Here is a 25,392-nt window from a genome sequence, read left to right as displayed (position 1 = left end):
TCACATGTCCTAAGATATCCACTCAAAGAATGATAGCCAAAGAACTAGAAGGGGCACATAGTGGCAATTCAATAAATACCTGCCAGTGGATTGGTCGATCTTACCTACCAAAATACTATTTACAAAATTTTGCTTCTCAAAAACACTGTTGTCCTAAATGTCATTATTACTACCATTGGCAATAAGCTGGCATGTCAGCACATATTTCTTAAAATAACAAGTGTTCAGCATAGCTGGCCTCTGGACGTTGGAAAGAGGCAGAGACTTCCATACTCATTAAACTATTTGTCAGGGAATTTCAGGCTATTCTCCTAAATTTGTGGATAGAAAGCTAAATATAACTCAAATTTAACTCAACTCAGGAAACTGAATTTAACTCAGACAAATGTTATTGAGCAACAGTGACATTTGCAAAGCACTGTGCTGTGCTTCCTAGGGAATACAGTGATGAAAGAGACACAGTGCTTCGTGCACAGGGCGATAGGTCTTCAAGAGGTATCAGTCATGATTTATCTTTTTATTTAGCTTCCAATTATGAAAATACGGAATATTTACACTGCCACATCATTAACAGAATTGTAACTTATATTTCACAATTCATATAGCTGGTTTCATGTTTAGCGTGTGTATTGTTCTAACACGTTTTGGACATTTACAAATGTTTCCTCCTTTAGGTCTTTGAGTACCAGGGCATTACCTTGTGACATAAGGAAAGGGAAAAGTTGGTATGCCTGTTGCACATTGCTTCTAATTGGGATTGGTGTGGATTTCATGGAGGAGCTGACACTTGAAGTGGTCACGTGGTCATTGGGGTTGGATGGGATTTCGACAGGCATGTACAGTGACTAGCTTGCTGGAAGATTGCATCAGAACTGCCTGTTCCTTTTCACATTACCTCTGCATGCTGGAGCTACTGCTGTCCATTGTCCAGAAGGTCTGCATCGGAGAGCACTATCTCCCATGAGTGTGAATCCAGCTTTGCATCCAAAGTGGCAAGTGGTATTCAAACCAAAGTTTCCCAGATGATGCTGACAGGACATTGTTCCTTGCTTTGGAGTGACGAGAGATGGGCATTGCACCTCTACAGTAGGAGCTGATACTATGTCTGTTGTGAGAAAATGTTTCAATTTAGAGAACTCCCAATTAGAAGGAGCACAACAGAGTTAAGACTGACATGGGGGGCTTCCCTGGTGGGGCAGTGGTTGAGAGTCCGCCTGCCGATGCAGGGGATACGGGTTCGTGCCCCGGTCTGGGAAGATCCCACATGCTGCGGAACGGCTGGTCCCGTGAGCCATGGCCGCTGAGCCTGCACGTCCAGAGCCTGTGCTCCGCAACAGGAGAGGCCCCAACTGTGAGAGGCCCGCGTACCGCCAAAAAGAAAAAAAAAAAAAAAAAAAAGACTGACGTGGAATAACTGCCTTCCACTCCTTTCATAATCAGGGAGGTTCTAGCAATAGCTCCTTAAGGAAGTTAAGGAAAACTATTAAAATCAGGTATGGAAAACCAGATGAGAAAAATGATCTAAAATTGTCCTTGGAGAGATGATTCTCCTGGCCAGAAGAAGAAATTGGAAGGGGGGGGGCGTCCATGTTACTGATACTAAAAACAAAACAAAACAAAACCAGAGTAATTGGTGCAGAAGTATAAGAGTTCAGTAGAAAGAGAAATATGTAGAGGCCAATTGCTTGCTCAGTGCTGCTTTATTGGGAGGTGGTATTGTCCTCTGGCCAAAGGTCAGCATGAAATGTGAGGCATGGATATTGCCACTGGCTGTCACTAACTTGCCACGTGGCAGAAAGATGGCAGTTGACCCCTCTCTGTTTCAGTTCCTTGATTTGAAACACTGGACCGGTGACTACACCCCTAGTGTTCTCTCCTGGCGATGAAGCAATGGAAACCATTCAATCAACTCAGCAAAGCTCTTTGAGACAAAGAGGCCACAATTACAAAAGAAAATCTGTGCTTAAGAATTGGTGTTATCTTTTATTCACAAATGTGAAAAAGTCCTGTCACTCCTTATACATTTTTTAATCCAGGCTGTGTTTCCTAGACCCCAGTAGATAACCCACTTCATGACAAGAAGTGGAGCTTTCACAGTAATAATGTCATGTGTACCTGTCACATACTAAGAGTGTATGTAAGTGTTTGTTATTTTTGTTGAGGAAATTTCCAGAAGAAGAGCTGTCCCGGCAAGTGTATCCTGTTTTACCGTCACAGGTCGGTCGGGGTGCTGTCCATCTTCCAGAAGCTGTGCATTCAACATGGTTGGACCCCTCCAGCTTAAAGCCCTCGTTACAGGAGAAATAGCAGGTGGAGCCAGCAGTGAATACTCCATGAGTGTCAGGACAATCCAGCCTTCCCTGCTCTGGGGCAGATAGTTCTGGACACTTGATGGCTGGAGAATCAAATCAAGAATGTCACAATCTCCAAATTGATTTGGAAGCCCTGTTTTGCACCAAATTTATTCATTCACATTTTCAGCAAATATTAACTACTTATTGAGCTCCCGCTGTGTCAGGTGTTTTGCTAGGTAGCAGGCATTTCACAATGAGCACAGCAGGTCATGAAGTACAAAGGGCAGGGGGAGGGACGGTGGGCTTGCCGAGAGGGGTATAGGAAGAAGTCACAACAACAAAGAAGTCAAGGATTTAGGCAGTCATCCTCAAGAATTCACAACTTCATCCTCTTCTCTCTACGCCTGCTGCTTTAGAGACCTCATAGCCTCCCCCCAGCTCTCACTGTCCTATCTGTATAAATGCAGTCCAGGTTTTCACTTCTGTCCTTCCTCCTGCCTGAGACTACTTCCAGTTAGATATCCTGCTGTCTCCACAAATTCAACACGTCTAAACCTGCAATGATCATCTTGGGTCCTAAACGACTGTTTCTTCCATTTGGATCCCCAGGCTTTTTTTTTTAAAAACCACAGTTTCATAGCACAGGAAAGCTCAAAACCTCCTGGTGAAGCTCGATTAGTTCCTGGGAAGTCCCTGAACTGACCTTGTGTGTTCTTGCCTCTGGTTCTTGGCTCGCACTGCCCTAAATTTCTTTCAATTTTTACTGAATAAAATCCCACCCATCCTCTAGGATCCAAATGAACACAGCCTCTCTAGTGCCTCTGCTGATCACTGCAACCTGAAGTCTTCTCCTCTGAGCGCATCAGTTTTCTCTTTGAACTCATATGCTGTCATATCACATGTCATCTCTTCCCTCTTCTCCTGGATAGAAAGCTCCCAAAACCCAAGAACCATAAATCTTTGTGTCTCCCACAATTCACACTGCAGGATGTCAAGAGGTGGTGCTCAACCACCATATGCCAAATGGATGAGCAAATGAATTTTTAATTTACTATTTCCCTCAAAAACTGTTTTGATAAGTTATTGCAGTTACTTGTTTCTCTTAGGGTCATGTCTTTCTCCCCACGAAGGTCTCTGACATAAGACTGTTATTTATCAACAAATATTGGATTATTGACAAACTGAGGGACTATTCTTTCTTTAAATCCAAGACTATCTGAAAGCAATGCCTTGATCAGATAAGGCTCATTTTGCTTAGCTATTTTGCTTTTTAAAAAAAAATCTCTTGAAGTCCTATGTAATGCCTCATGGAAAAGTGATGTATTGGCTTTTGCATATTGGCCCATGTGCTTTTTGGTGGCAGGCTATTCACTGAAGGATTGTGGCTCCTTACTGTGTGAATCCATTCAAATAGCCAAAGTAACATACTGAATTTTGGTTTAGAACTCTCAAATTTTTGAGTAATTAATAAATCCATGCCTGGCAGATCAATTCCATTTATCAAACATTTATTAAACATATCTATTGGTGTAAGTCATAGACATTAAATCATTTATCAACATTTTCACTAAAATAACTTTTTCAATATCTCCAAGAATTTTATATTTAAACCCAAGAAAATACATAATGTCAATTGCATGAGAGCAGGGACCTTGTCAGCTCTTTTCAACACTGTATCCCAGGCAACAGTGCCTGGCACAAAGTAGGGGGTCCAAAAATATTTGTCAAGTGAACGAGTAAGTTAGCACAATTTAATTTGGACACATTCTAACAAGTATTTTTACATGGTGTGAAAAGAAACAAGAGGAGTTACTATTTTTAAAAATTGATTTAAGTGACCCCTCGTATACAAAGAGAATTACTACAGCATTAAATCTACTTGGAGGATATTGCTTTGGTCTCAGTCTTGTCAGTCTTTTTCTGACAAGGTTATAGATATGGCCTTTTGTAGCTAGGAAAGTCTCTAATCCTTCTTCTGTAAACATGAACCTTGTTGAATCTAAGGACGAACTTGTGTAAGGAAGCATGTTTTCCTGTCTGAGGGGGAGCTTTGGTAAGGTTCATGGAAGCCTAACCAGAACGGGCAAGTGGTGGGCACTCAGCAAACACGGGCTGAATTAAATTTGTGGAGTTGTCAAGGAAGTTGTTGGAGTGAAGGGGCCTAGTGCAGATGCAGAGGAAGAGATTTTTACTAAGGAATGACCTCTGTGGGTGACTTTAAAGAGTAGTCATATTCTTGAGCCTGCTCTAAAACTTTACCAAAACCTGAGTCATTACAAGAAGAATAGAAAATGGATAAGGGTTGCTTTTATCACCATACTTAATGCTCTATATTTGTGGACTTAAAGGCAGTGCTGCCTACTGGAAAGGTCTTCATTGATATTTTTCTGTAATCCATGAAGTAGCTGTACATGATTGCCTGTGACTTCATGAATTATTGGCATCACCGGCACTCTGTTATTATCTTATGACATATTTAGTTAATTCTCTGTTTCTTTGTATTATCTCTTTTTACTTGAGTTGGATACAGTTTTGTCAAGAATTTTTTGGAAAGAAGATATATTATAAATAATAAATTTAATTGAGTTGGCTGTTCTAAACTCAAATTTTTAAAATAAAGGCTAGGAATCTTCATGGAGTCAGAGGAATGCTGGGGGAGTGGAGAAATAAAACAGATGTGAGCGAGCCAGGCCAGAGCTTAGAGGGCACCAGTTTGCTATATTTTAGAACTTGGATGAGCAAGGATGTGGCAGAAGGGCAGAGCTAGGATTGGGACTTGAAACCAGGACCCATCCCTCCCCATCAAGGTGAGGTTAGTCATTACGAGTTGGGTCCAGCAGCCAAACATGGTCTCCAGAGGGCCAATGACAAAGTGATTGGGAAAACAGTCATCTGTGTCAGGATAGTGGCTCAACAGGTGGTGACATGGGGGACACAGAAACCGGATATAAGCAATTCAGCACTGCTTAGGTTCAGGGAAAGGAATTCAGGTCCTGGGGTGGGGCAAAGGCTGGGAGGAGACTGGAAAATACAGGCAGAGCTCAGGTCCTAGAGAGACCAGGAAACTGGCGTTCTAACTAAAAGGGAAATATCTGTGGACCTACTCAAAAAATGGAACCTCACATTGTGCTGTGAAGCAGGCGACTCAGCATTGCACCTGCCACACCACCCCTCCTTACTTGGTGGCCCTCAAGCCTCTTTGATATAGCCCGGGACTCTGAAAAACACTATGTGAAAAATCAAGGTTCAGTGCTGAAGGGTTAAAAATTCATGGACTCAGACATATGGGAAAAGAAGAGGAGCTATCTGCCTAAATCTAGAGAATAAATTTAGAGAATGAGGTAGAAACACAGGTACAAAAGCCAGAGCTAATGATCAGGTGCACACAGGGTTGACAATTCCAAAGCCCATAGTTGACTAAAGCTGCTGCCCCTGGTCAAGTTTGGTTCTAGACACTGGGCAGGGCTAGGCCTGAAGGGTGGTGGGCAAATGCCACCTCGTGTGGAGAAAAGGAGGTGGAAAGTAGTGAGGGGAATGAGGGCTTCAGAGATTACAGATTTAACAACCATGTTGATTGCATATATGATTTAAACTTTAGTGAGATATTTCTTAGGGATTTTTTATTCTTTAGCTTTAAAACAGAATGTGGAAAAACAGAGCTTATGATAAATGCCCATGGAATAAACAAACGAGTGATTGAGAAATAAGTGATGAAGCCTTAATGATATCAGTCATAAATGTTTTAGATTCCTCCGGTGGCTTGTAGTATATCTTTTTAACAGCAGGTGATAGCATTTTGTCCTTTAGTCTACAGAATTTGTGTCCAGGGAAGAGACCTCAGAGTTGTTGTTGTTGTTTTTTTACATCATTATTGGAGTATAATTGCTTTAAAATGTTGTGTTAGTTTCTGCTGTATACAAAGTGAATAAGCTGTTTGTGTACATATATCCCCATACCCTCTCCCTCTTGAGTCTCCCTCCCACCCTCCCTATCCCACCCCTCTAAGTGGACACAAAGCACGGAGCTGATCTCCCTGTGCTATGCGGCTGCTTCCCACTAGCTATCTATTTTACATTTGGTAGTGTATCTATGTCCATGCCACTCTCTCACCTCATCACAGCTTCCCCTCCCCGCCGTGTCCACAAGTCCCTTATGTACGTCTGCGGCTTTATTCCTGTCCTGTCCCTCGGTTCATTAGAACCATTTTTTTTTAGATTCCATTTATATGTGTTAGCATACGGAGACCTCAGAGTTGATCTTGCTCACTCCTCTCCTTTTGGAATCGAGAAAATCAAGGGTGTGACATGATTTACATGGTCCATGACTCCATGGAAGAGCAATACAGGTCTTTGGATATTAATCTAGTGCTCATTCCACGAGAAGGAATACGTATTTAGCTCTTTTCACTAATAGATTTCTATCAACATATTGTCTCATTTGATCACTCATTTCGGCAACTAGACAAGAGCAGTGGAAAAGAGTAAATTTACAAGTGACTGACCCGGGATTTAGAAACCTGCCACTGTGTGGCAGTGTAGTGTAGTGTAGTGGTAAAAGCTCTGGCCCTGTAATCAGGCTAGACCTGGGTTTGAATCCTAACTCCTTACTTCCTATCTATTAGATCTTTGCCAGCTATTTATCTTCCATTTCCTCATCTTTAAAACGGGGAGAGTGATAACCATGCTGAGGATTGTTGTGTGGATTGAATGCAAAAAATGCATATGAAATAGCTGGTAGTTATTTACACAAGCAATAAAAATTAGCTATTACTGCTGGTATAGTACACAGAACAATAGAACAATGGCAACTTTTTTTTTTTTTTTTTGCGGTACGCGGGCCTCTCACTGTTGTGGCCTCTCCCGTTGCGGAGCACAGGCTCCGGACGCGCAGGCTCAGCGGCCATGGCTCACGGACCCAGCCGCTCCGCGGCATGTGGGATCTTCCCGGACCGGGGCATGAACCCATGTCCCCTGCATCGGCAGGCGGACTCCCAACCACTGAGCCACCAGGGAAGCCCCAATGGCAACTTTTGAAAGTAAACATGAGCTATAAATTAATCAATTCATACACTTCTATTTTAGAGCATACTATATACTAGGTAGGTGTCAGTCAGATGTTTCGGGAGAATCAAAGACAGATAAGATCTGGCCCTTGCCTTTGAGAATCTACTAATTCATTGTCAATAGGGCTTGAGCTTGAATAACTTTAACCAGTAAATGATAAGCTTCAATTCAACAGATACTTGTCACACACCTACTTTTTTTTCTGTCTAGTTGCTGCAGGAAATACAAAGGTGAATGCGGCACAGTTCCTGCCCTCAAGGAGCTCATAATCCATATAGAAGTTGAGCAAGGAGAAACATACACAAATAGATAAACTGTGACATCCTTGAGGGGTTGGGTTGAAATCACATCCATCCCTGAGTAAGCTCAGTGTCTGGGGCTTAGTAGTGCTCAGCAAAGGTGGATGTGGGAATGAATGAGTAAGAGTGTAGTAGAAAAATTCTTTATAATGAAGTAAAAGTCCCAGTAACATAGCTGAACTTCATCACTTACTAATAGTGTGAATTTTGACAAGTTACATAATCTCCGAGCCTCTATTTTCTCATCTGTAAAATAGAGACAATACTGCCTGTCCTCATTATTTTAGAATTGTAATAAACATCAAATGTCACAGTGACACTAAAGCACATTATAAAACTATGAAATGTTTAAAGTTATTATTATAAGACTATTCAGAGAAGACTTCCCTGGTGGCACGGTGGTTAAGAATCCACGTGCCAATGTAGGGGACATGGGATCAAGCCCTGGTCTGGGAAGATCCCACATGCTGCAGAGCAACTAAGCCCATGTGCCACAACTACTGCCTGAGCTCTAGAGCCCGCGAGCCACAACTACTAAAGCCCGTGCACCTAGAGCCCGCGCTCTGCAACAAGAGAAGCCACTGCAATGAGAAGCCTGCACACCACAACGAACAGTAGCCCCCATTCGCCATGACTAAAGAATGCCCGTGCGCAGCAATAAAAACCCAATGCAGCAAATAAATAAATAAAATTTTTAAAAAAAGAATATTCAGAGAGAGAGAGAGAAAAGCTTTTGGTCTAGATTGTTATGCTTTGTGGAGAAAGCTTCCTTTAGCTTAAGAAGAGGTTTACATGAATTCCTGATGATCCTCCATTCTATAATGTTACTTGAGAAGCTGTAAGAGAGGATAGACCCATGGTCCTACCGTCGCATGTTGGTGGGGAATCTGTCCAGTGTCCAGATGGAGTACAGTCCAATCTTTCCGGTCCAGATAAAGAGAATCCCTCATCACAGGTGAACTGGCATGTGGTCTTATAACTGGAATCTCCAAGAGGCTGGACACAGGTCTTTGTTCCATTCTGAGGGTTCGGGAGAGGTGTGCAGGTAACGGCTACCGTGGGCATGACCAAGGAGGAGAGAGGAGGTTGTTTTAGAACACAGCAACTTAAATCAGTGTGTGTGTGTGTGTGTGTGTGTCCGTGTCCGTGTGTCCTTAACATACCAGGGCAGCATGGGGTTAGAAATGATTGTTTGAATTTCATGGTGCTTTGTCACCAGGTAGAAGTCTTGTACATGTGAAATAGCAGCAGTTGACAGTGGATTGGTATCCTGAAATGCTCACCCCCGAAGAGCTTTAGAGGTGATTTAAAAGGGAGCTGGTGCTTTGTTGGGAAAGATAGTGATGCAGCTCATGTTAGTTGCTCCTGGACAGGAGAAGGACTGGCTGCTTCCTTGATACCTTCTTCAGAGATAGACCTAATCACCTTGCCATAAAACAATGACAAGTGATTTGAAATAGGAAATGGAGTAAAATACTTTTTCCCCTTCCAGAAGTTCCTTCCCCCAACCAAGTGGTGGAAAGAATCTGGGTCCAACACCTGCCTCTGTTACTTACTAGCAATGTATCTCTGGACAATAAGCTTTCTGAATCTCAGTTGCTTCATCTATGAAATGGGAGATAAAACAATCCTTGCCTTGCAGAGATCCTCAGTTATATAAAATAATAAGTTAACTAAATCATAGGCAAAAATTAAATTTAAAAATATTTTAACAATCATGACACAAAGTAGGCACATAATGTAACTGGCCATCTGCAGATGCTCTTCCCACCAGTCTCATCCTACAATGACCAGCCCCAGATGACACTACTTGTTCACCTACAAAAACAGTAAATAAGATCTCATGGTTCTTTGCCACAGCTTATCCATGTGGAGTTTGTGGTGCTGGAGGACTTGATTTGGTTGGAGATCATGCTCTGTGACTTTTGGCAAGTCACTTAACCCCTCTGAGCCTCAATATGTTCACCTTTAAAATGTGGAGAATAGCATTAAATAGCTCTCAGGATTTTTACAAGGCTAAAAAGTGAAAACACTCTGTATGCAAATGTTAATGGCTGCCAAGATATCCCTCAGCCAATTAGTGAAATAAAACTCAGATTAAACATATTGGCATTAAAAAATGAAGGCTAAGAGAACGCATGGTTTAGGGTGTTTCTTCTTCACTGTTTGGCCTGATTGGGTAGTGTATGGCTTTAGACCAGAGACAGTGGTGGAGTGGATGAACCTAGGGCCATTTCCACTGATTTGAACTGCTTGAGGTCTTGAGAGCATTTTCTGTTTCTCTTTCTCTCTCTTCCCGTCCTCCCTTCTCCTTTCCAGCTACATTTCACCCCCAACCCCCAATCTCATCCCTTTGTCGAAAGGCCTAGTTATTTTCTGCCACTTGAAAAGTCTTTCTGTATTCAGTGTGGGAGTGGTGGGTAAGGGAGAGTAGGCAAGTCAAGAAGCCTATAAACTGTAAGGACAAATTGGGAGGGTGTTGGTACCATGAGTCCGTTTGCAGCTCTTTTGTGGCCTTGCCTTCTGATAGCGCGGGTGGGGATACAGGGGTAAGGGGGACCTTGGAAAGGGAAATTGAGAACACCCTCTCAAGAGCATTACAACAGCTTGTGAGTGCAAGCCTCGTGGTACCTTCCTGTGCAGACCACATTTGGGTATTTCACTTGATGCTCACCCAGCAACAAGAGGAGAAAGTTCAGTCGGAGTAAACAAAGAACTAAAAGCGGAAGGGAAGTGGAAGGTCACAGGAAGCCATGGTGAGTGTGAGCCTCCTGGCTGTGAAACACCCACAGATGGGCCAGTGTGGGGCAATGAACTGCAATCTGTGCCCTGAACAGCCCAGGGTTGTTTGGAAGGGTGCTAAGTATTGTAACACCCCCCTCAGGGACTCCAAGTTCTTCCCCAAAGCTGTGTGGACTTTGTAGCATATCCAGCCTTCAGTGTAGCCCAGGTGACAGCTGAAGAGCCAAGGTCACAAGCCTCACCTTGGTCTCTGCAGACCCAGCTCAGAAGGTGTGCCCATCCCTAGCCCCTGTGGCTTGCCATGCTCTCTTGTGCCTGGGGCTAAAGGACATGTAGTTCTATTGAGTTGGTCAGCCTCTTTGTTCGTTCGTTTGTTCATTCATTCACTCACTGTTGACCTAACTTAACAGTAGTGAGTGTGTGTGTGTGCATGTGTGTGCTTGTGTGGGACCTGAAATAGCAAGTGGTTTCCTTTTTATTAAAAACATGTTTCTGCCTGCTTTCACTCATGTTGGAAGTGGGTACGAAGTGAAAAGCAAAGGCAAACAATGCAGAATTGGCTAGTATTTTACCTACCTAATTTTATTATTAAAATTGTATATATATAAAAAATACTAATCATAAAAATACTAATCATATGGAGGAAAAAGTGGGAAAATATTGGAAGAATTCTTACAAGAATGGAGAAACATAACCAGTGTCTGTTTTAGGGTTGGGTATTTGGGGGAGGTATTTAAGAGGATTTTTTTGTTTCTCTATTTCCTTATTTTTCTGTAGCTTTTATAAATAAAAATTTTATTGTTTAAAAGCAGTATTGGGCTTCCCTGGAGGCGCAGTGGTTGAGAGTCCGCCTGCCGATGCAGGGGACACGGGTTTGTGCCCTGGTCCGGGAAGATCCCACATGCTGCGGAGCGGCTGGGCCCGTGATCCATGGCCGCTTAGCCTGCGCGTCCAGAGCCTGTGCTCCGCAACGGGAGAGGCCACAACAGTGAGAGTCCCGCGTGCCGCAAAAACAAAACAAAACAAAACAAAAAGCAGTATTTGCCATAAATATAAGTAAATAATTGGATACACTGAGTAGAAAAAGGAATGGGGAGTATAAAAAGCGTACATCTGTCCTTCAGTTCCTAAACACAGATGATTAGAACAAGTTCTATTCCGTACAATAACTGCCTTTACTTTATATCAAGTGTAATGCAGACTAATATGCTTATGCTGAACATATATATATATACTTTTTTTCTTCTGAGAATCCTGTTGACCTTGCATGTACAGATTAGTTTCTTCCTCTTTTCATCAGTCTTCACTTTATCCTAAGTGGATTTCTCCAGTCTTAACACAAATCTTGGAGGATGTTTGCAGCCAGGCACCTGTAAATTCTGCCCCTCCCATTCCACTATTAAACCCGGGAGTTACCCCCATTCCACCATTGACTCCGTGGTTCCTAGGAGCAAAGTGCAAGATCAGTCTTGGAACAACCATCTTGAGGCTAGTTCTTCCCTCTGGCCTTCTTTCCAGATACTGTCTTCAGCCAAGTGAGAACAGTCCACCTGGTTCATGATAGGAGCCTTCATGCCCTGGGAAAGGCCCCAGGACAGAGCTGGCACCAGGCCACCACCATACCCCCCTGCCACCTTCCTGTTGCCAGACATCCTGTCGCTTGTGGTACCTGCCTAGCCCCTGAAGGCATTTGCATTTTGGATCCCTGGGTTACGTGATGACAGTGTTTATTCATTTTCCAGTCCATTTCAAGTTTCTGTCCCCTAGACAGTTACCACCTTTAAAATACAGCTTTTTAAAATAAGCCTACAGTTTATTTCCAAGACACTGGAAAGAATTCATTTTACCTTGGCATTCTGGAAAAGGAGCATTCCAGTTCCCCGTATCCAAGCATTGCAGCACACTTGCTCCCACCAGGAGAAAGCCTTCATCACAGGTGAAGCTGCAGGTCGACTGGTACCTAAAGGCGCCAAAGGGATGGGAGCAGTTCACCTGGGCCTTGTTTGAGGCTGGCAGATACTGGCACTGCAGCGCTAAGGAGTGAGGAAGTGAGAAAGTAAGGGAGTGAGGAAAGTAATAAACAAGTACTCATTGATTTCCACCCCTTAACTCTTTCTAGTGCCAACAAGAGGGATTTCTGAATTGGGCACGTTTAACCTGGAGGACGAGAAAAGTGTCATGTAATCCCAATGCCAAATGAAGGACTTTATGAGGAAATGTTGAGCCATCATTAAGCATTTGGCAATATGTATTCATAGTTTTAAAAATATCGCACTTTTGGACCCAAGAATCTATGCTAAGTATGTAACAAGATGCATATCAAACATCAGTTCAGAGAATTTTGATCATGATATTATTTGTGAGAGGAAAATATTGAAAATGAACATAAATGCCACTAATTAGAGGCCAAAAATTAACTATCGTGGATCCACGAAGGGAATGTGATATATTTCACCTTGGAAAGATATGGGAGGTGTCTCAATGCACAACGTCAAGTGAAAAAGCAGGATAAAAATTATATACACACCATGATCTCAATCATATAATGCAGATGGCCATAAATGGAGAGAACACATGTATTCTATATATATTAAGTCTTTTCTCATCTTTAAAAGGGGAGCAATAGTTTTAACTACCTCATGGAGTTCGACTAAAATGCTCAATAAATATTATCTATTATTATTATTACTAATAGTAGTAGTAGCAGCAGCAGTAGTAGCAATAGTCTTAAAATCATTATAGCTATGCATCAGATGCAGACCTTGAATGTCAGAGTGGAAAACGCTAGGAAGGCCTACCAGGGGAGTTATTGAAACCACATATCTAGATGCTTAAGAGAATGGTCAATTCTCTCTTTTGGATGATTAGACATTTACCTGACTGGAGACAAGAATGTCTCCAGTGACCCCTTAAGACCCTCTCCTTTTAAGCATGTCAAAGGGCTCTCTGTGTCTTTGTCTCTCAGACAGTACATTCCCAGTACATCCCATTCCCCTCGCTAAGCCTCACCATCATGTTGTATGATGATCTATTCCTCTACTGCCTCACTTTTTTTTTCAATTTTTTAACTGTAGTAAAATACACATAGCATAGCATAAAACTTATCTTTTACCACTTAACCATTTCTAAGTGTACATTGCAGTGGGATTAAGTACATTCATATTTTTGTGCAACTATCACCACCATCCATCTTCAGAACATTTAACAGCAACTACCTATTCCTCCTCTAGGCCCCAGCAACAACCATTCCACTTTCTGTCTCAGTGATTCTGACTTCTCTAAGTACCTCCTATATGTGGAATCATTCAGTACTTGTCTTTTTGTGATTGGCTTACTATACTCAGCATAATGTCCTTGAGATTCATCCATGTTGTAGCATATGTCAGAATTTCCTTCCTTTTTAAGGCTGAATAATACTCCATTGTATGTATGTATATACCACGTTTTTCTTATCCATTCATCTATGATGGACACTTGGGTTGCTTCCACATTTTAACTGTTATGAAAAATGCTGCTATGAACGTGGGCGTATCCATCTCTCTTCAAGACCCTACTTTCAAACCACTGCCTCATTTTAAAATCAAGTATACTTAGACCCAAGGGTTCACATAAATTGCTTGGGATCTCACATGAAATGCCAATATTTTCATTTCTGGGACATAAATTCTGTGTGGGGTACCTCTTGTAAAAAAAAAAAATCTTTGTGACTTCCCCATGCCTCAGTTCTTCAAGAGCAAAATATTGAGAACATGAACTGTTAAAGGAGATCACTTTGTAAAATCAGATCAGAGACATATGATTTACAAGGTAATGTTATGATCATTATTTTACCTACATTTGTAAAGCTCATAGCAGTTTTTTAAAAAATAAATTTATTTATTTTATTTTATTTATTTTTGGCTGCGTTGGGCCTTCGTTGCTGTGCACAGGCTTTCTCTAGTTGCAACGAGAGGGGGCTACTCTTTGTTGTGGAGCACGGGCTCTAGGCGCCCAGGCTTCAGTAGTTGTGGTGCGCAGGTTCAGTAGTTGTGGCTCACAGACTTAGTTACTCTGTGGCATGTGAGATCTTCCAGGACCAGAAATGGAACCTGTGCCCTGCATTGGCAGATGGACTCTTAACCACTGTGCCACAAGGGAAGTCCCTCGTAGCATTTTCAAGCTTGCATTTACACACATTAATCCACAACCACTAGTGAGGTGGGTAACGGAGATAACAGTACTGTTATTTTGCAGGTGACACTGAGTTTCAGAGAGACCAAAAGCTTGTTGCCAGGAAATGACAGAACTGGACTAAATGTCTTGTCATTACCCTTCCACTGTTCCATGCTGTTCCTCATGCATAATTCTTTCCTCCCAGCCCCCCCCCTTCATGCCAACTCACGACATCCATGTCAGTCCATGCAGCCCTCGCCTTGCGTTTCAGGATACTGTAATGAACACATGCCTAAGACTGCCCTCACTCACCACTTCATCCCGAGTGCCCACACAAAGGGCCTGGCACATAACAGAGTCTTAGTGAATGTTTGAATAATAAATGAATGATAGAGCTAAATGCACATGCTGATGCCTTTCATAAGCTGAGAAGCAGGGAAGCAACGTTATGCTATCACAGTACCTTGACAGACTGGGGCTGGCGCTGTCCACTGTCCCAGATCAGCACATCGAACTGTGTCAGCTCCTCTCAGTGTGAAACCCTTAGCACAGTGAAAGCTACAGTTGCTGTTGTACTGAAATGCTCTCGAAGACAGGGAGCAATCCATGCTTCCGTGGACAGGACTCTCCAGAGGCTCACAGGCAATGGCTAAATGGAAAAAGTGATTGTCTGATACTGGGCAGTAGAAAGGCTCAATTCTTTCTCAGAAGAGCCCCTTGAGAGATGCCCCATCTTTTCGACCCACACTGTCAGTATATGCAGAACCCTAAATCCTCCTTTTTCGAAAAGAGGTATGTGCCGGGAACACCTTGCCATGTCCCTCTTTACCTGGATCACTCACCTGCCCTTCAAGTCTCAGCTTAGACTTCACTTTCCTTAAGAAGCCTTCCCTGCCCACCCCAGCTCGGGCTAGAAGCTCTTCCAGTGTGCTCCCACAGCCCCTGTTCTTGAGCTGTTCATGCATTATTGTAATTCTGCCCCTTAGACCGCAGTCTCCTTGAGGCTGGTGTCATTCATCCAGAGCTGTATTCCCAGAGCCTGGCAGTGTTTTGGACCTTGAAGGTGCTCTTTAAATATTTACTGGCAATATCTGTGAAATTGGATCTGGAAGGAGGAGATATAGAGCAGGCTGGACTTTTAAGGAAAAGGCTGGAACAACATAGCTTATTGTTGGCACTCTAATACCAAGCACTATTAAATGATCCTGAAAGAGCCTTGTCTCGTGAACACAGGATGTCATCCTAATCAGACTGCAATTGCCAAGTGAGTGCAGCCCAAGGTCAGTTCCTGAGCACAATTAAGCCCCGAGTGACCTCAGTTCTGATAAAGACTGGCTTCCTCCTGCTCTTCCTTGACAAAGCATTTCATCTCCAGGATACTCCTGGAGTTTATCAGAGTATAAAGACTACCTGTACACTGTGACCTTAGACCTCTCTTTTTTACAGAATCAGGGCATTTAAGAACCAAAGACCCTCTAGCGTTTCTTTCTTACTTGGCAGATGAGAAAAGTGAGGTTCAGAAATTTTAAGTGACATCCCTAAGGTCTTACATGTAGAGAGTGGTAGAGCTGGGTTTATAATCCAGGTCTCCCGGGAATTCCCTAACCCAACATTTAATTTCCCCCATCCTAGTCCCCATTTTTGCTTTAGAAGATGAAGGTGTGAGGCAATTACACAGCATTCAGTTTTGTGGTATTAGCTAACTGTCTAGAATTGTGTCACACCCTCTTTTTCAATGCAGTGTTCCTTTGATCCTTTGTCAAAGGCTACCACTGAGGGCTATGATGAGCAATCTCTCTCCGTGTCCTAATAGCCACTGTTCTGACTCCATCTGAAGTGTAGGAAGGACACTGACCCACAGCTTCTATATACCAATGAGGCAGGGAGGGAAAAAAAAGGCAGAGACAAAGGCTCTCTGCGAGGTACGTTACACAAGCTATTTAATTGTATACTTTTTATATACTTCATTGAAGCTCCTTGCAATTCGTAGCTCATTTCATGGAGGAGAAAACCATGCCTCCCGGATGCTGAACAACCTGTTTCAGTGCCAGAGCCTGGAGGAGGTCACCCTGATGTTAAGAGCCCTTGATCTTTCCACTGTGCTGTGACTCCTTCCCGGTGCACTGGGGGCTGCTAATGAAAAATCCTACCCTCGAAGGCTGGCAAGGGTGCAGTCCCCCAACCAGGGCCAGTGCAGCAGAGTGTGTCCCAGCCCCTCACTCGATGGTCAGGTTCACATTCAAATTTGTAGCTGGAGCCATTGCAAAGGCAGTGAGGGGATGGACACAGTCCAGGGTTCCTTTGCTAGGGGCTTCCGGGAGCTGACACTGCGTAGCTGGAGAGAACAACCAAGGACAGAGAGAAAGGTACTGAGGAAGGAGAAAAACCATGCCCACAGCTAGAGAGCAATGGTGAATCCACCTCTGGAAATCCAGGTGGCGCTAGGAATCTGTAAGGTTCAGGAGACCCTAGTGATGTTTGTCCAGACTTGTATGTAGTACCAGGCTTCAGGGGGACCTAAATCTCTTTAAAATAAAAGACTCCTTCAAGCTTTTTCTAATGTCCTTTATTCCCTTTACTGCTATAAACCTGTCCTGGTAGGTCTTCTAGTGTCTACTTACAGATGTAGATGCTACCCTTTCCCTCTTACGTGAAATTTATGAATGAGGTCGTTCTGAAATTGCTTGAGGACAGTGAGTTTGGGGGAAAGGAGGACTTTTAAATGTTGTTTTAAATAAGTAGTAAAATCAGCTTCTTTTTTTTTTCTAGAGCCTGACACTCTTTTCCTATCCCAGATGAACACAATCTAGCTGAGTGGTAGGTAAAAGGAGAGTCAAGTTGTGGTGATTCAGGCCAGTTTCTCCATAAGCTAGCCAGTTTCATCTGTGCTCCCATCAAGAACCAGGTGCAGTGGACATTATACATCCCCAACTGCCTGAAACTCACCTTGACACACTGGAGCTGGGGCTGTCCACACCCCCGAGGCTGTGCACTGCACCACCTTTGGCCCAACTAATGCAAATCCCTCTTCGCAGCTGAAGCTGCAGCTGGACTGGTGCTGGAATGCTTTTGCAGAGTGGAAACAGGTCATGCTTCCTTGCTCAGGAGACTTCAGGGGTGGGCACTGGACAGCTAGAAACAACCACAGAACAATGGCATGAGACCTTAGATTATGCCTAGCACCTTGGAAGCCTTGAGATGCCGCAACAGCTGTCTGCATCTTCCCAAAGTGTCAGGCAGGTGATGAACTTTGGTGGTTAAATGGTACTTTCAATAGCTGTTTGGAAAGATCCAAGCATCCTTTTGTTGTTTACTTTTTAAAGAAGCAAGGTAAAATTATCAAATTAATAATACCCAACCCCTAAATCATTATGGTACTCTGTTCACTTTGCAATTAATGAAGGGAGAAGGACCCTTTTGTATTGCTTTTGCCTGAGAATCAAGAGCTAAGCTGACTACCTCACTCCACAGATACAAAATCATGAAAGTTAAAATTAGTGTTACTCGGGTTGACGGGTAATAGTCATCAGCAGAATTTCCCATCTAATGTAGATCCTCATCATTTCCCTTGTCTTTGAAATGGGGGAAGCTTGTTCTCCCCTCTGAAATTCTAGTTGTGAGTGAAGATGGGAAGCACTGGGTCTACGTACCTACACACTGTGGGGGCGTATTCGTCCAGATTCCAGAAGCCAAACATTCCAGCTCACTGGGTCCATTCAGTGTGTACCCTTCAGCGCAGTGGAAGCTGCACTGTGTGTTGAAAGGGAAGTTTCCCAGAGGGTGACTGCAGTTCATGAGCATGTGCTGAGGGAGGTCAAATTCGCTGCACTCTGTGACTGTGGGGACGAAATATTGATTTCTTTCTTTGCGGGTGGAAAGACAATGTCAGGTTTGCTAAAAGCTGAGCTGTTTGTATAACCCACCCAAACCAATCTCCCCGGACTTCTAACCCAACCTGTTCATCTTTAGCTTTGTATTGGTTGCATCTTGGGAAATAATCATTCTTTCACTGGCTTTTATTCCCAACAAGCAAAATTAGCCTGAAAGAGTTCTCTTTGTTTTACTGCCTTTTCATTTCCCTTTTACCTTTTGAGATTTGGGGAGGAAATGCTCTCTCTAAGAATAAAGTGTTTTAACCCAAGTGTGAGTCTCTGACAACTCGAGTGAGGCAGACTGACAGATGGTAGAGAGAGGCCCTAGGACTAGCCTTTACTCACGGGAGCAACTCCAACATGATTTTCTTCCTGGCATCGCCTCTAGCACAAGACCAATGACCACGATACTCTCAACAAAATAGTGGCCTCACCATATTCACATTCTGGTCCATAGAATCCAGGGTAACAGGAGCAGGTGTAGTTTCCGATGGTCTCAATGCACTCTCCTTGCTTGCTGCAGGACATATCCTGGCAGGAGGCTGCATGGGTAGGGAAGGGTCAGAATCATGGGCATTCCAAGGAGGTGTGAAGAAAAGCTGGACTCATTCCAAGTCACAGACTTAGTCCCACTTGGGTAAGCTTGATCTAGCCAGACAACAGAAAAACCACAGCACCCCCTGGAGAGCCAGCTTGTTCCCTGTGAAGGACACTGTCGGAGCCTGCTGGAGCATTCCCTGGCTTCTATTTTAGGCTGCATTTAGTGTTGCCTGAAGAGGGGTTGCCATGTGTGGACACAGAGGGACAAATGGAGCCACCAATACATGTGTAGACAGTGAAACTCCTCTGTGTGGTACAAAATAGTTGTGGCTTTTAACTAAGAGCATTCATAGAGTTGTATTTTTATGGAAACTCCTGTGACAAATACCACAGCATGGAGGTTAGGAACCAGGGGTGGCCGGGGTCCTGCATACATAGTCAGCATCCATGCTCCACTCCCTAATATTATGTGACCTCAGGCAAGTTACTTCTTTGAGCCCAACCTGCCCACTGTTAGGGCCAGATTTCTTCCATCTTTGGTCTAAGTCTATGCCCGACACCACGTGGCGGAGGTGGCTGAATGAGCAGCTGAATGAGATGTTTAAGACCTACTCATGGTCAAGGACAAATGACCTTATGGGGAACTGTGGCACAAGTCTAAATATGCCAGATTTAGATGGTACAGAGATGACTGGCCTGCCAGGCCCTCCTCACTAAGTCTGTGCCACTTGGGTGACAGCACAGAGGAGGGGCAGAGTTTCTTTCCTGTAAGAGACTTGTTGAGGGTGTATGTACTATGCCCTTGGTGGTAGATGAGTATTAGAATTGATACCATGAAAGCACTGAGAGTGTTTTTATTGATGAGGTCACAGCTGGGAGCAAGGTCTGTGGCTGGACTCTTTTCTGGTGGTGTTACCTAAGCCCAGCCAACCATTGGTCTACATTGGGGTCTATCACAAGAGGAAATCCATATGTCACATAGCGGGTTGTGCTATTTGGTCTCTATATTCCCTCTTAACCCTGAGATGCTGTAGCTCTATAAGCCATGCAGTGTTCTACAGCAGGAAGTTCTGATGGCAGCCAGTGAGTTTGGTGAAGCTGCACTGAACCACTGGGAAGGGTTCCAGGTAAAGAGAAGATGCAGGAAGCAACAGGAGCTCCTAAATAGAAGTTTGGTCCATGTCTTCCACCCTATTCACCTTGACCCACCAGTGCCTTATAGTAATACCTGCCTGCCCTATGCTCTCGGAGCATAAAAATTTTGTTCTGACTGTAGCTTCCTCAGGATCTCAGATCTCTAGGAATGGAAAAACAGCCAATGTTCTGTATTCTGTTCCATTTCAGGGTTTCCAGGCAGGTTAATAACTTATCTATTTCTTGGATCTCCAGGAAAGAACATAATGGTGATTCAATGAATCAATCTTTTTTTTCCCTTGACACCTTGTTCTGAGGTCTACGAAATCCCGACATTTAGGGAATTATTCCAGCTTAGTTTTTTTGTTGCAGTGTAGTGTACCTATCTATTTCTCATCTATCTCCCACAGAGAACTGATCGTTCCCTACATTCTTTACATCTTGGACGGCAAAATGGCAATCCATGCCTAGAGTATTGTATTAGTGGAGGTGGAAGCCAACTGTGTTAGGGTGAAATTGTACCAATTAGTGATGCCTGCCATTGTTGCAGCCTAGAGGGGTGGCCTTGTTCATTATCATTCATGCCAGTAATTTACAATCTCTTTTCTTCCTTGCAAGCTTTATTGAGGAAGACTATCTTGCAGATATGGAGGCTGAAGTTTGAGTGGGGAGGGGAAGCAGTGGCATATTGGAACATCTCGTGGCAGCCAAGATAATCTGATCAGGACAGTTGTAGGGAGGCACAGCCCAGGAAGGGTAGGGAGCTGACTAAGAGAGCAGTAGGATGAGCTAACACTCTGGTAATGTCTGTCCTGGCCTATAAAGAACAGGTCATTATTTTATTTATTAAATATGATAATAAGCTATTTGTAAAACGAGATCTGACTACATGACAATGTGTGTATGGATATGTTTCCCCTCAGCTAGGAGGCTGTATGAGGAGAGGGAGAAAGTACAGGGAATACTCTATACTCTGTATTCTGTTCCATTATTGTTGAGGGCTTCTGAGGGGAGGTGTTTATAATCTAACAAATTTAGAACATATATAGCAGAGTGTGGCATCTGTAAGATGATTTATTGAAGAAGAAGCTTCAGAGTATTCAGGACTCTCTTGTCCAGGGCAGTCCATACTCTCCCTAGCTACAGTGTTTGTATGCTACCCAGGGCAAGGTGGGCTCCTCTGGATGGGAAGCCACATCAGAAAGATGGAATCAGTTCTGGCACGAGGCGCCTGACCACAGGAAGACCAAGCTTTCACGCAGGTCTGCTTACTCTGGAATCTGGAGAGTGGAGAATCAAATATACTCACAGGATCTCACCTTCAGTTACCTCTTCCCTTTCCTCACCCCTCATCCCCTACCGAAGTCCAGTGGACCTGGAGATATGTTGCTGTTGAAGGGAATCTGTAAAGCACTGTCATCCTTGGTCATGTTCTCAGATTGCCTCCTGAGAATGTTGAGCAAAGAGTGTGGTTGCATATGTGGCTAAAAATACCACCTTTGGAGTAAACATGAGTTTGAAACTGGCTCCATCACCAAGGAACTTAGAATCTTGGGCAGGTTCTTGAATAGCTCTGAACCTTTCCCTCATCAGCAAAATGAGGGCAGTAGAAGGAGCTGATTGATGAGGTTCTCATGAGGACTAAATGCAACTAATACTAAATAGACTAACGACACATGAACTAATAGTAATGCCTGGAACATACTGATGGTTCGATAGGTATTCGTTACAACTGTATCTCCTAGAGGCAAGGCCAAGTTCCCTCTCAACTTACACAGTCTCTTATTCTAGGGCACAGTGGTACAGAAAAGCTCTGGACATAAATTTTAGGAGACAAATCTCCTGAGCATCTATTTCATCAATTATAAATTAGAAGGGTGGACCAGATGATATTAAAATTTCCTTCTGGCTTCAAAAGGCCAGTTTTCTCTAACCCTGAACTTCAAGGTGCTCAATAATGCTGATTGATTGACAGTTTACTCTTTGTTTTCATGTCCCTGACTTTGAGACTCAAGGTTATTGACTCGGGGGCTATATTAACGAACCAGGGAAGGCATTTTTTATAAACAGTCAGATTTCAGAGCAGAGAAGGCCCTACCTGTATAGCACAGTGCCCGCTTTTTTTTCCCGCAGGGCTCATCATTCCACTTGCCGGGGGCTGACAAACTCTTGATGTAGATCTCCACGCAGTCCTGGTTGTTCTTCTTGTTGTTGGGCTCGTTGTCAGCCCAGTTCTCAGCCTCCTTGGTGAGAGTCTTTTTGGTTCCCACCCAGGTCCATTGATTGTTGATCTTTCGGATCCCAATCCAGTAGTAAGAACTGTAGTAAGGTATGGCCTCATTGAGGTAAGCAATCTCATTTTTATTCTGGATAGCTACTAAATCCGTGTAGTACTTCTGGCAGAACGCCCGGGAATAATTCCATGAATATGATTTGTTGCTGTAGTGATAGGTCCACGCTGCCACTTCTTTCTGGTTAATTAGCTCTAAGTAAAGGAAAGTGTGGGTCAGGTTAGCACCCCTAATGAGAAGGAGATTGTGAGCATAAGTACACTTCTGTGTAGTCAGATGAGTTTGACTAGAAGACAAATACCAAAAACATGACCTTTTTATGTCTCATCTAGTTGTTTTAAGGAAAAAGAGTGGTTTCCATCTTTTACTTGAAAGTATACATTAAGTCGGAATAAGAAAATGTCCTCTTCTGAGGATCCTTGGTATTCAAGAGCTGGAATCATAAGATACCAGAGTTGGAAGGGACCGTAGAGGTCATCTAATCTTCTCCTTTTATAAATGGAGGAGACATTACATAATTTGCCCAAGCCAAAAGTAAATGACGTGTAAAATGTCTCAATGGCTGCCTCATATCTCCAGGTGCTACCTCTTCACAGGGGAAGTAAGATGCTTTATGATCTGGCACCTACCTGCTGGTCCAGCCTCATCACCCACCATATTTACTTTTTTAGCAAAATGTTAAGTCCCACTTCCATGCCTTTGCACGTGCTCTTGCTGCTCTTCTGGCTGCCCTGCCCACTTTGGCGTGGTAACTTTCCTCCCTTACTTTCCTGACTTCTCCAGGTGGGCTTGGTATTCAGCTCCCACTGCACCCTTCTCTGTCTCCATCTCCCTTACTGCCAGGTATTGCAGCATCTGTCTATATGACATGGATCGCAAGTTCTAGATTTTGAATCCTGATGGTGGTCTCCTTTTACCTCTGGATTCTTAACACCAAGCACAAAGCCTGGCACTTAACAGGCATTCGCTGCATACTTGTTGGGTGAAACACAACAGGTTTGTGGCAGAAGCTCATTGTCCCTCCCGGTTTGCAATCTTACACTCATCCCACTGCTCTGGGCTGTTTCCCTTTGATAAATTACTCTACTTCCTCCATCTCTGTTTACTCACTTGTTAAAATAGGGCTTAAAACAGGCCTTTTAAAGAGATGTTTGTGAACTCAAATGAAATAAAGAATGTGCCCCTTAAAGGTATAAAGGGCACTATGGTGCCAGGTATTGTTATCCTAGCAGTTGGGAGCTCACCCCAGCCAGAAGAGGCCAGTTCCCATGTGAAGAGGTGTACAATGTAAGCAATCAAACCTGGAAATGGCTCTATTTCCTGTTTATAAAGTCTCATTCCTATTCAACCTTCTTCTTTGCTGCCCACAAGAGGGTCGTTTCCGTTGGTCCCTCCCTCACAGGCACCTCTGTGGCATTTTTTTTGCCTGAAGACTTTATTCTGATGTCACCAGGGCTGCATACTGGCTTGCATGGACTCTAGGCAGTTTTGCCTTTGGAGTTCCCTTCCTCGATAATAAAATATTAAACACTGTATTTTATAACTGCGTTGGTATAAAGATGAACATATTAGTATTATACACTAAAACATTGGGGGGGGCCTAGAAGGAAATGATTTTTAAAGAAATTAAGGCATTTTTATGGGTCCCTAAAAGTAACGTGGGCCTGTATCTATTGAGTCTAATGGATAAGTTGGCCCTGGGTATATCTGTTTACGTTCTTCCTGAAGCCTTTTCTACCAATAGGATGGTGTCGGGTACATTTTTCCTCCAGGAATCTGGGCTTGAACTGTTCTCTAATACCTCATAACAACCGGCTGCCATCCTTAACTTCTCCCACTTGAAGTTACCCTAACCACTGAGGGCCAGGTGAAGGGTTAGCATAAACTTTACCAGAGATCAGGGCACTGAAGCAAAAGAGTTGGGTGGTTCTGAAGACCACTCTCTGAAATCTCCAGTTCCAGATGGCTTTTAGGCAGCTGGCCTGTAATAAGAAAAGAAAACTTCCTTTTAGTATCCATGTGCAATCACTGTGGCCAAAAAATTCTAGTTAATAACCATGGTATTGAGTTACAATCCTGCCTGTTTCCATTAGGGGGTGGCTCAAACCCTCTGCCCCCTTTTTATTTCTCACTGCTCTGCTGGAGTCCTACCCCAGTTGGACACTGCATCAAGGCTCAGGACAAAATTCATTTCTGCATTCATTCCACAAATATTTATTGAGTAACTACTTTGTGCCACTAGTATTTGCTTTTCTGACATAGTTTGTAATATTTATGTAAATAAACACTGTCATTATTATCATGCAATAATCTCCCTTTAAGAACTGGTATGCCATACCCAAGAGTATGAAGAAGTCACACAGAAACTCCATGATCCATACGGTTGTCTGACCTATACTTGGATGCACAGAGCATCAACTAATTGTGCTGTGCTATGTCGTCTATCCTGTATTATTGATCTATGTTTTCTTTTCTTGCTTTATCATTTCAGCATATATCTATAATATTATCCAATGCTTAATGTATACATGTATATATACATATATATTTAATTTTATTAATATATGAATAATAAACTTATTCCCCTTGGATCTATAGCAAGTATGATTTCTCATGAGCTCCCTTCTGTTGGGATTTCATCAAATCTATTAACATTTTTAAAGTGTTTTTAGACAAATAAGTTCTGTAAATGTTCATCCAACACCCTCATGTTACACATGAAAATACTGAAGGTTGAAGAGTCTAAAGTAACATTCAAAAGGACAGAAGCAGAGCCTGACTTTGAAACAAGAACTTTTTCCACTTTACTTTTTTACTTTTGTAAACCTCCAGGCTTTTAAATCCATGCTGCGTTGTTGTCAATGAGAGAATATGTGACATGACCAAGCCTAGCTGCCGCATCTGTACTCATCCAGAACTACCCCAATATAACCACCAACATAAAAATTGTGCGTTTGCTTTGCAACTGAAGCTTTATTGCTCTTCCAGCCAGATTGCTACTCCAA

The 25,392-nt window shown here is 43.1% G+C and overlaps 1 protein-coding gene across 1 annotated transcript in view; it reads right to left on the bottom strand.

Moving 5' to 3' along the window:
• Window positions 1–25,233, bottom strand: part of SELP (selectin P) — a gene marked incomplete at both ends in the record, with an annotated part of 29,745 nt that extends 4,512 nt beyond the window's left edge. Inside the window, 13 exon segments of the mRNA XM_079723850.1 lie at window positions 896–1,105; window positions 2,210–2,395; window positions 8,523–8,708; window positions 12,246–12,431; window positions 15,014–15,199; window positions 16,701–16,811; window positions 16,814–16,885; window positions 17,497–17,682; window positions 18,201–18,386; window positions 18,857–18,964; window positions 22,195–22,581; window positions 24,279–24,369; window positions 25,204–25,233. Coding sequence (XP_079579976.1) covers window positions 896–1,105; window positions 2,210–2,395; window positions 8,523–8,708; window positions 12,246–12,431; window positions 15,014–15,199; window positions 16,701–16,811; window positions 16,814–16,885; window positions 17,497–17,682; window positions 18,201–18,386; window positions 18,857–18,964; window positions 22,195–22,581; window positions 24,279–24,369; window positions 25,204–25,233 — 2,125 coding nt within the window.
• Between the last annotated feature and the right edge of the window lie 159 nt (window positions 25,234–25,392).

The sequence above is a fragment of the Hyperoodon ampullatus genome (genome assembly GCF_949752795.1).
Source record: "Hyperoodon ampullatus genome assembly, chromosome: 2".
In the NCBI taxonomy this organism is placed as follows: domain Eukaryota; kingdom Metazoa; phylum Chordata; class Mammalia; order Artiodactyla; family Ziphiidae; genus Hyperoodon; species Hyperoodon ampullatus.
The sequence above is the reverse complement of the archived record's forward strand: the minus strand, read 5'-3'. Positions and strand labels throughout refer to the sequence as shown.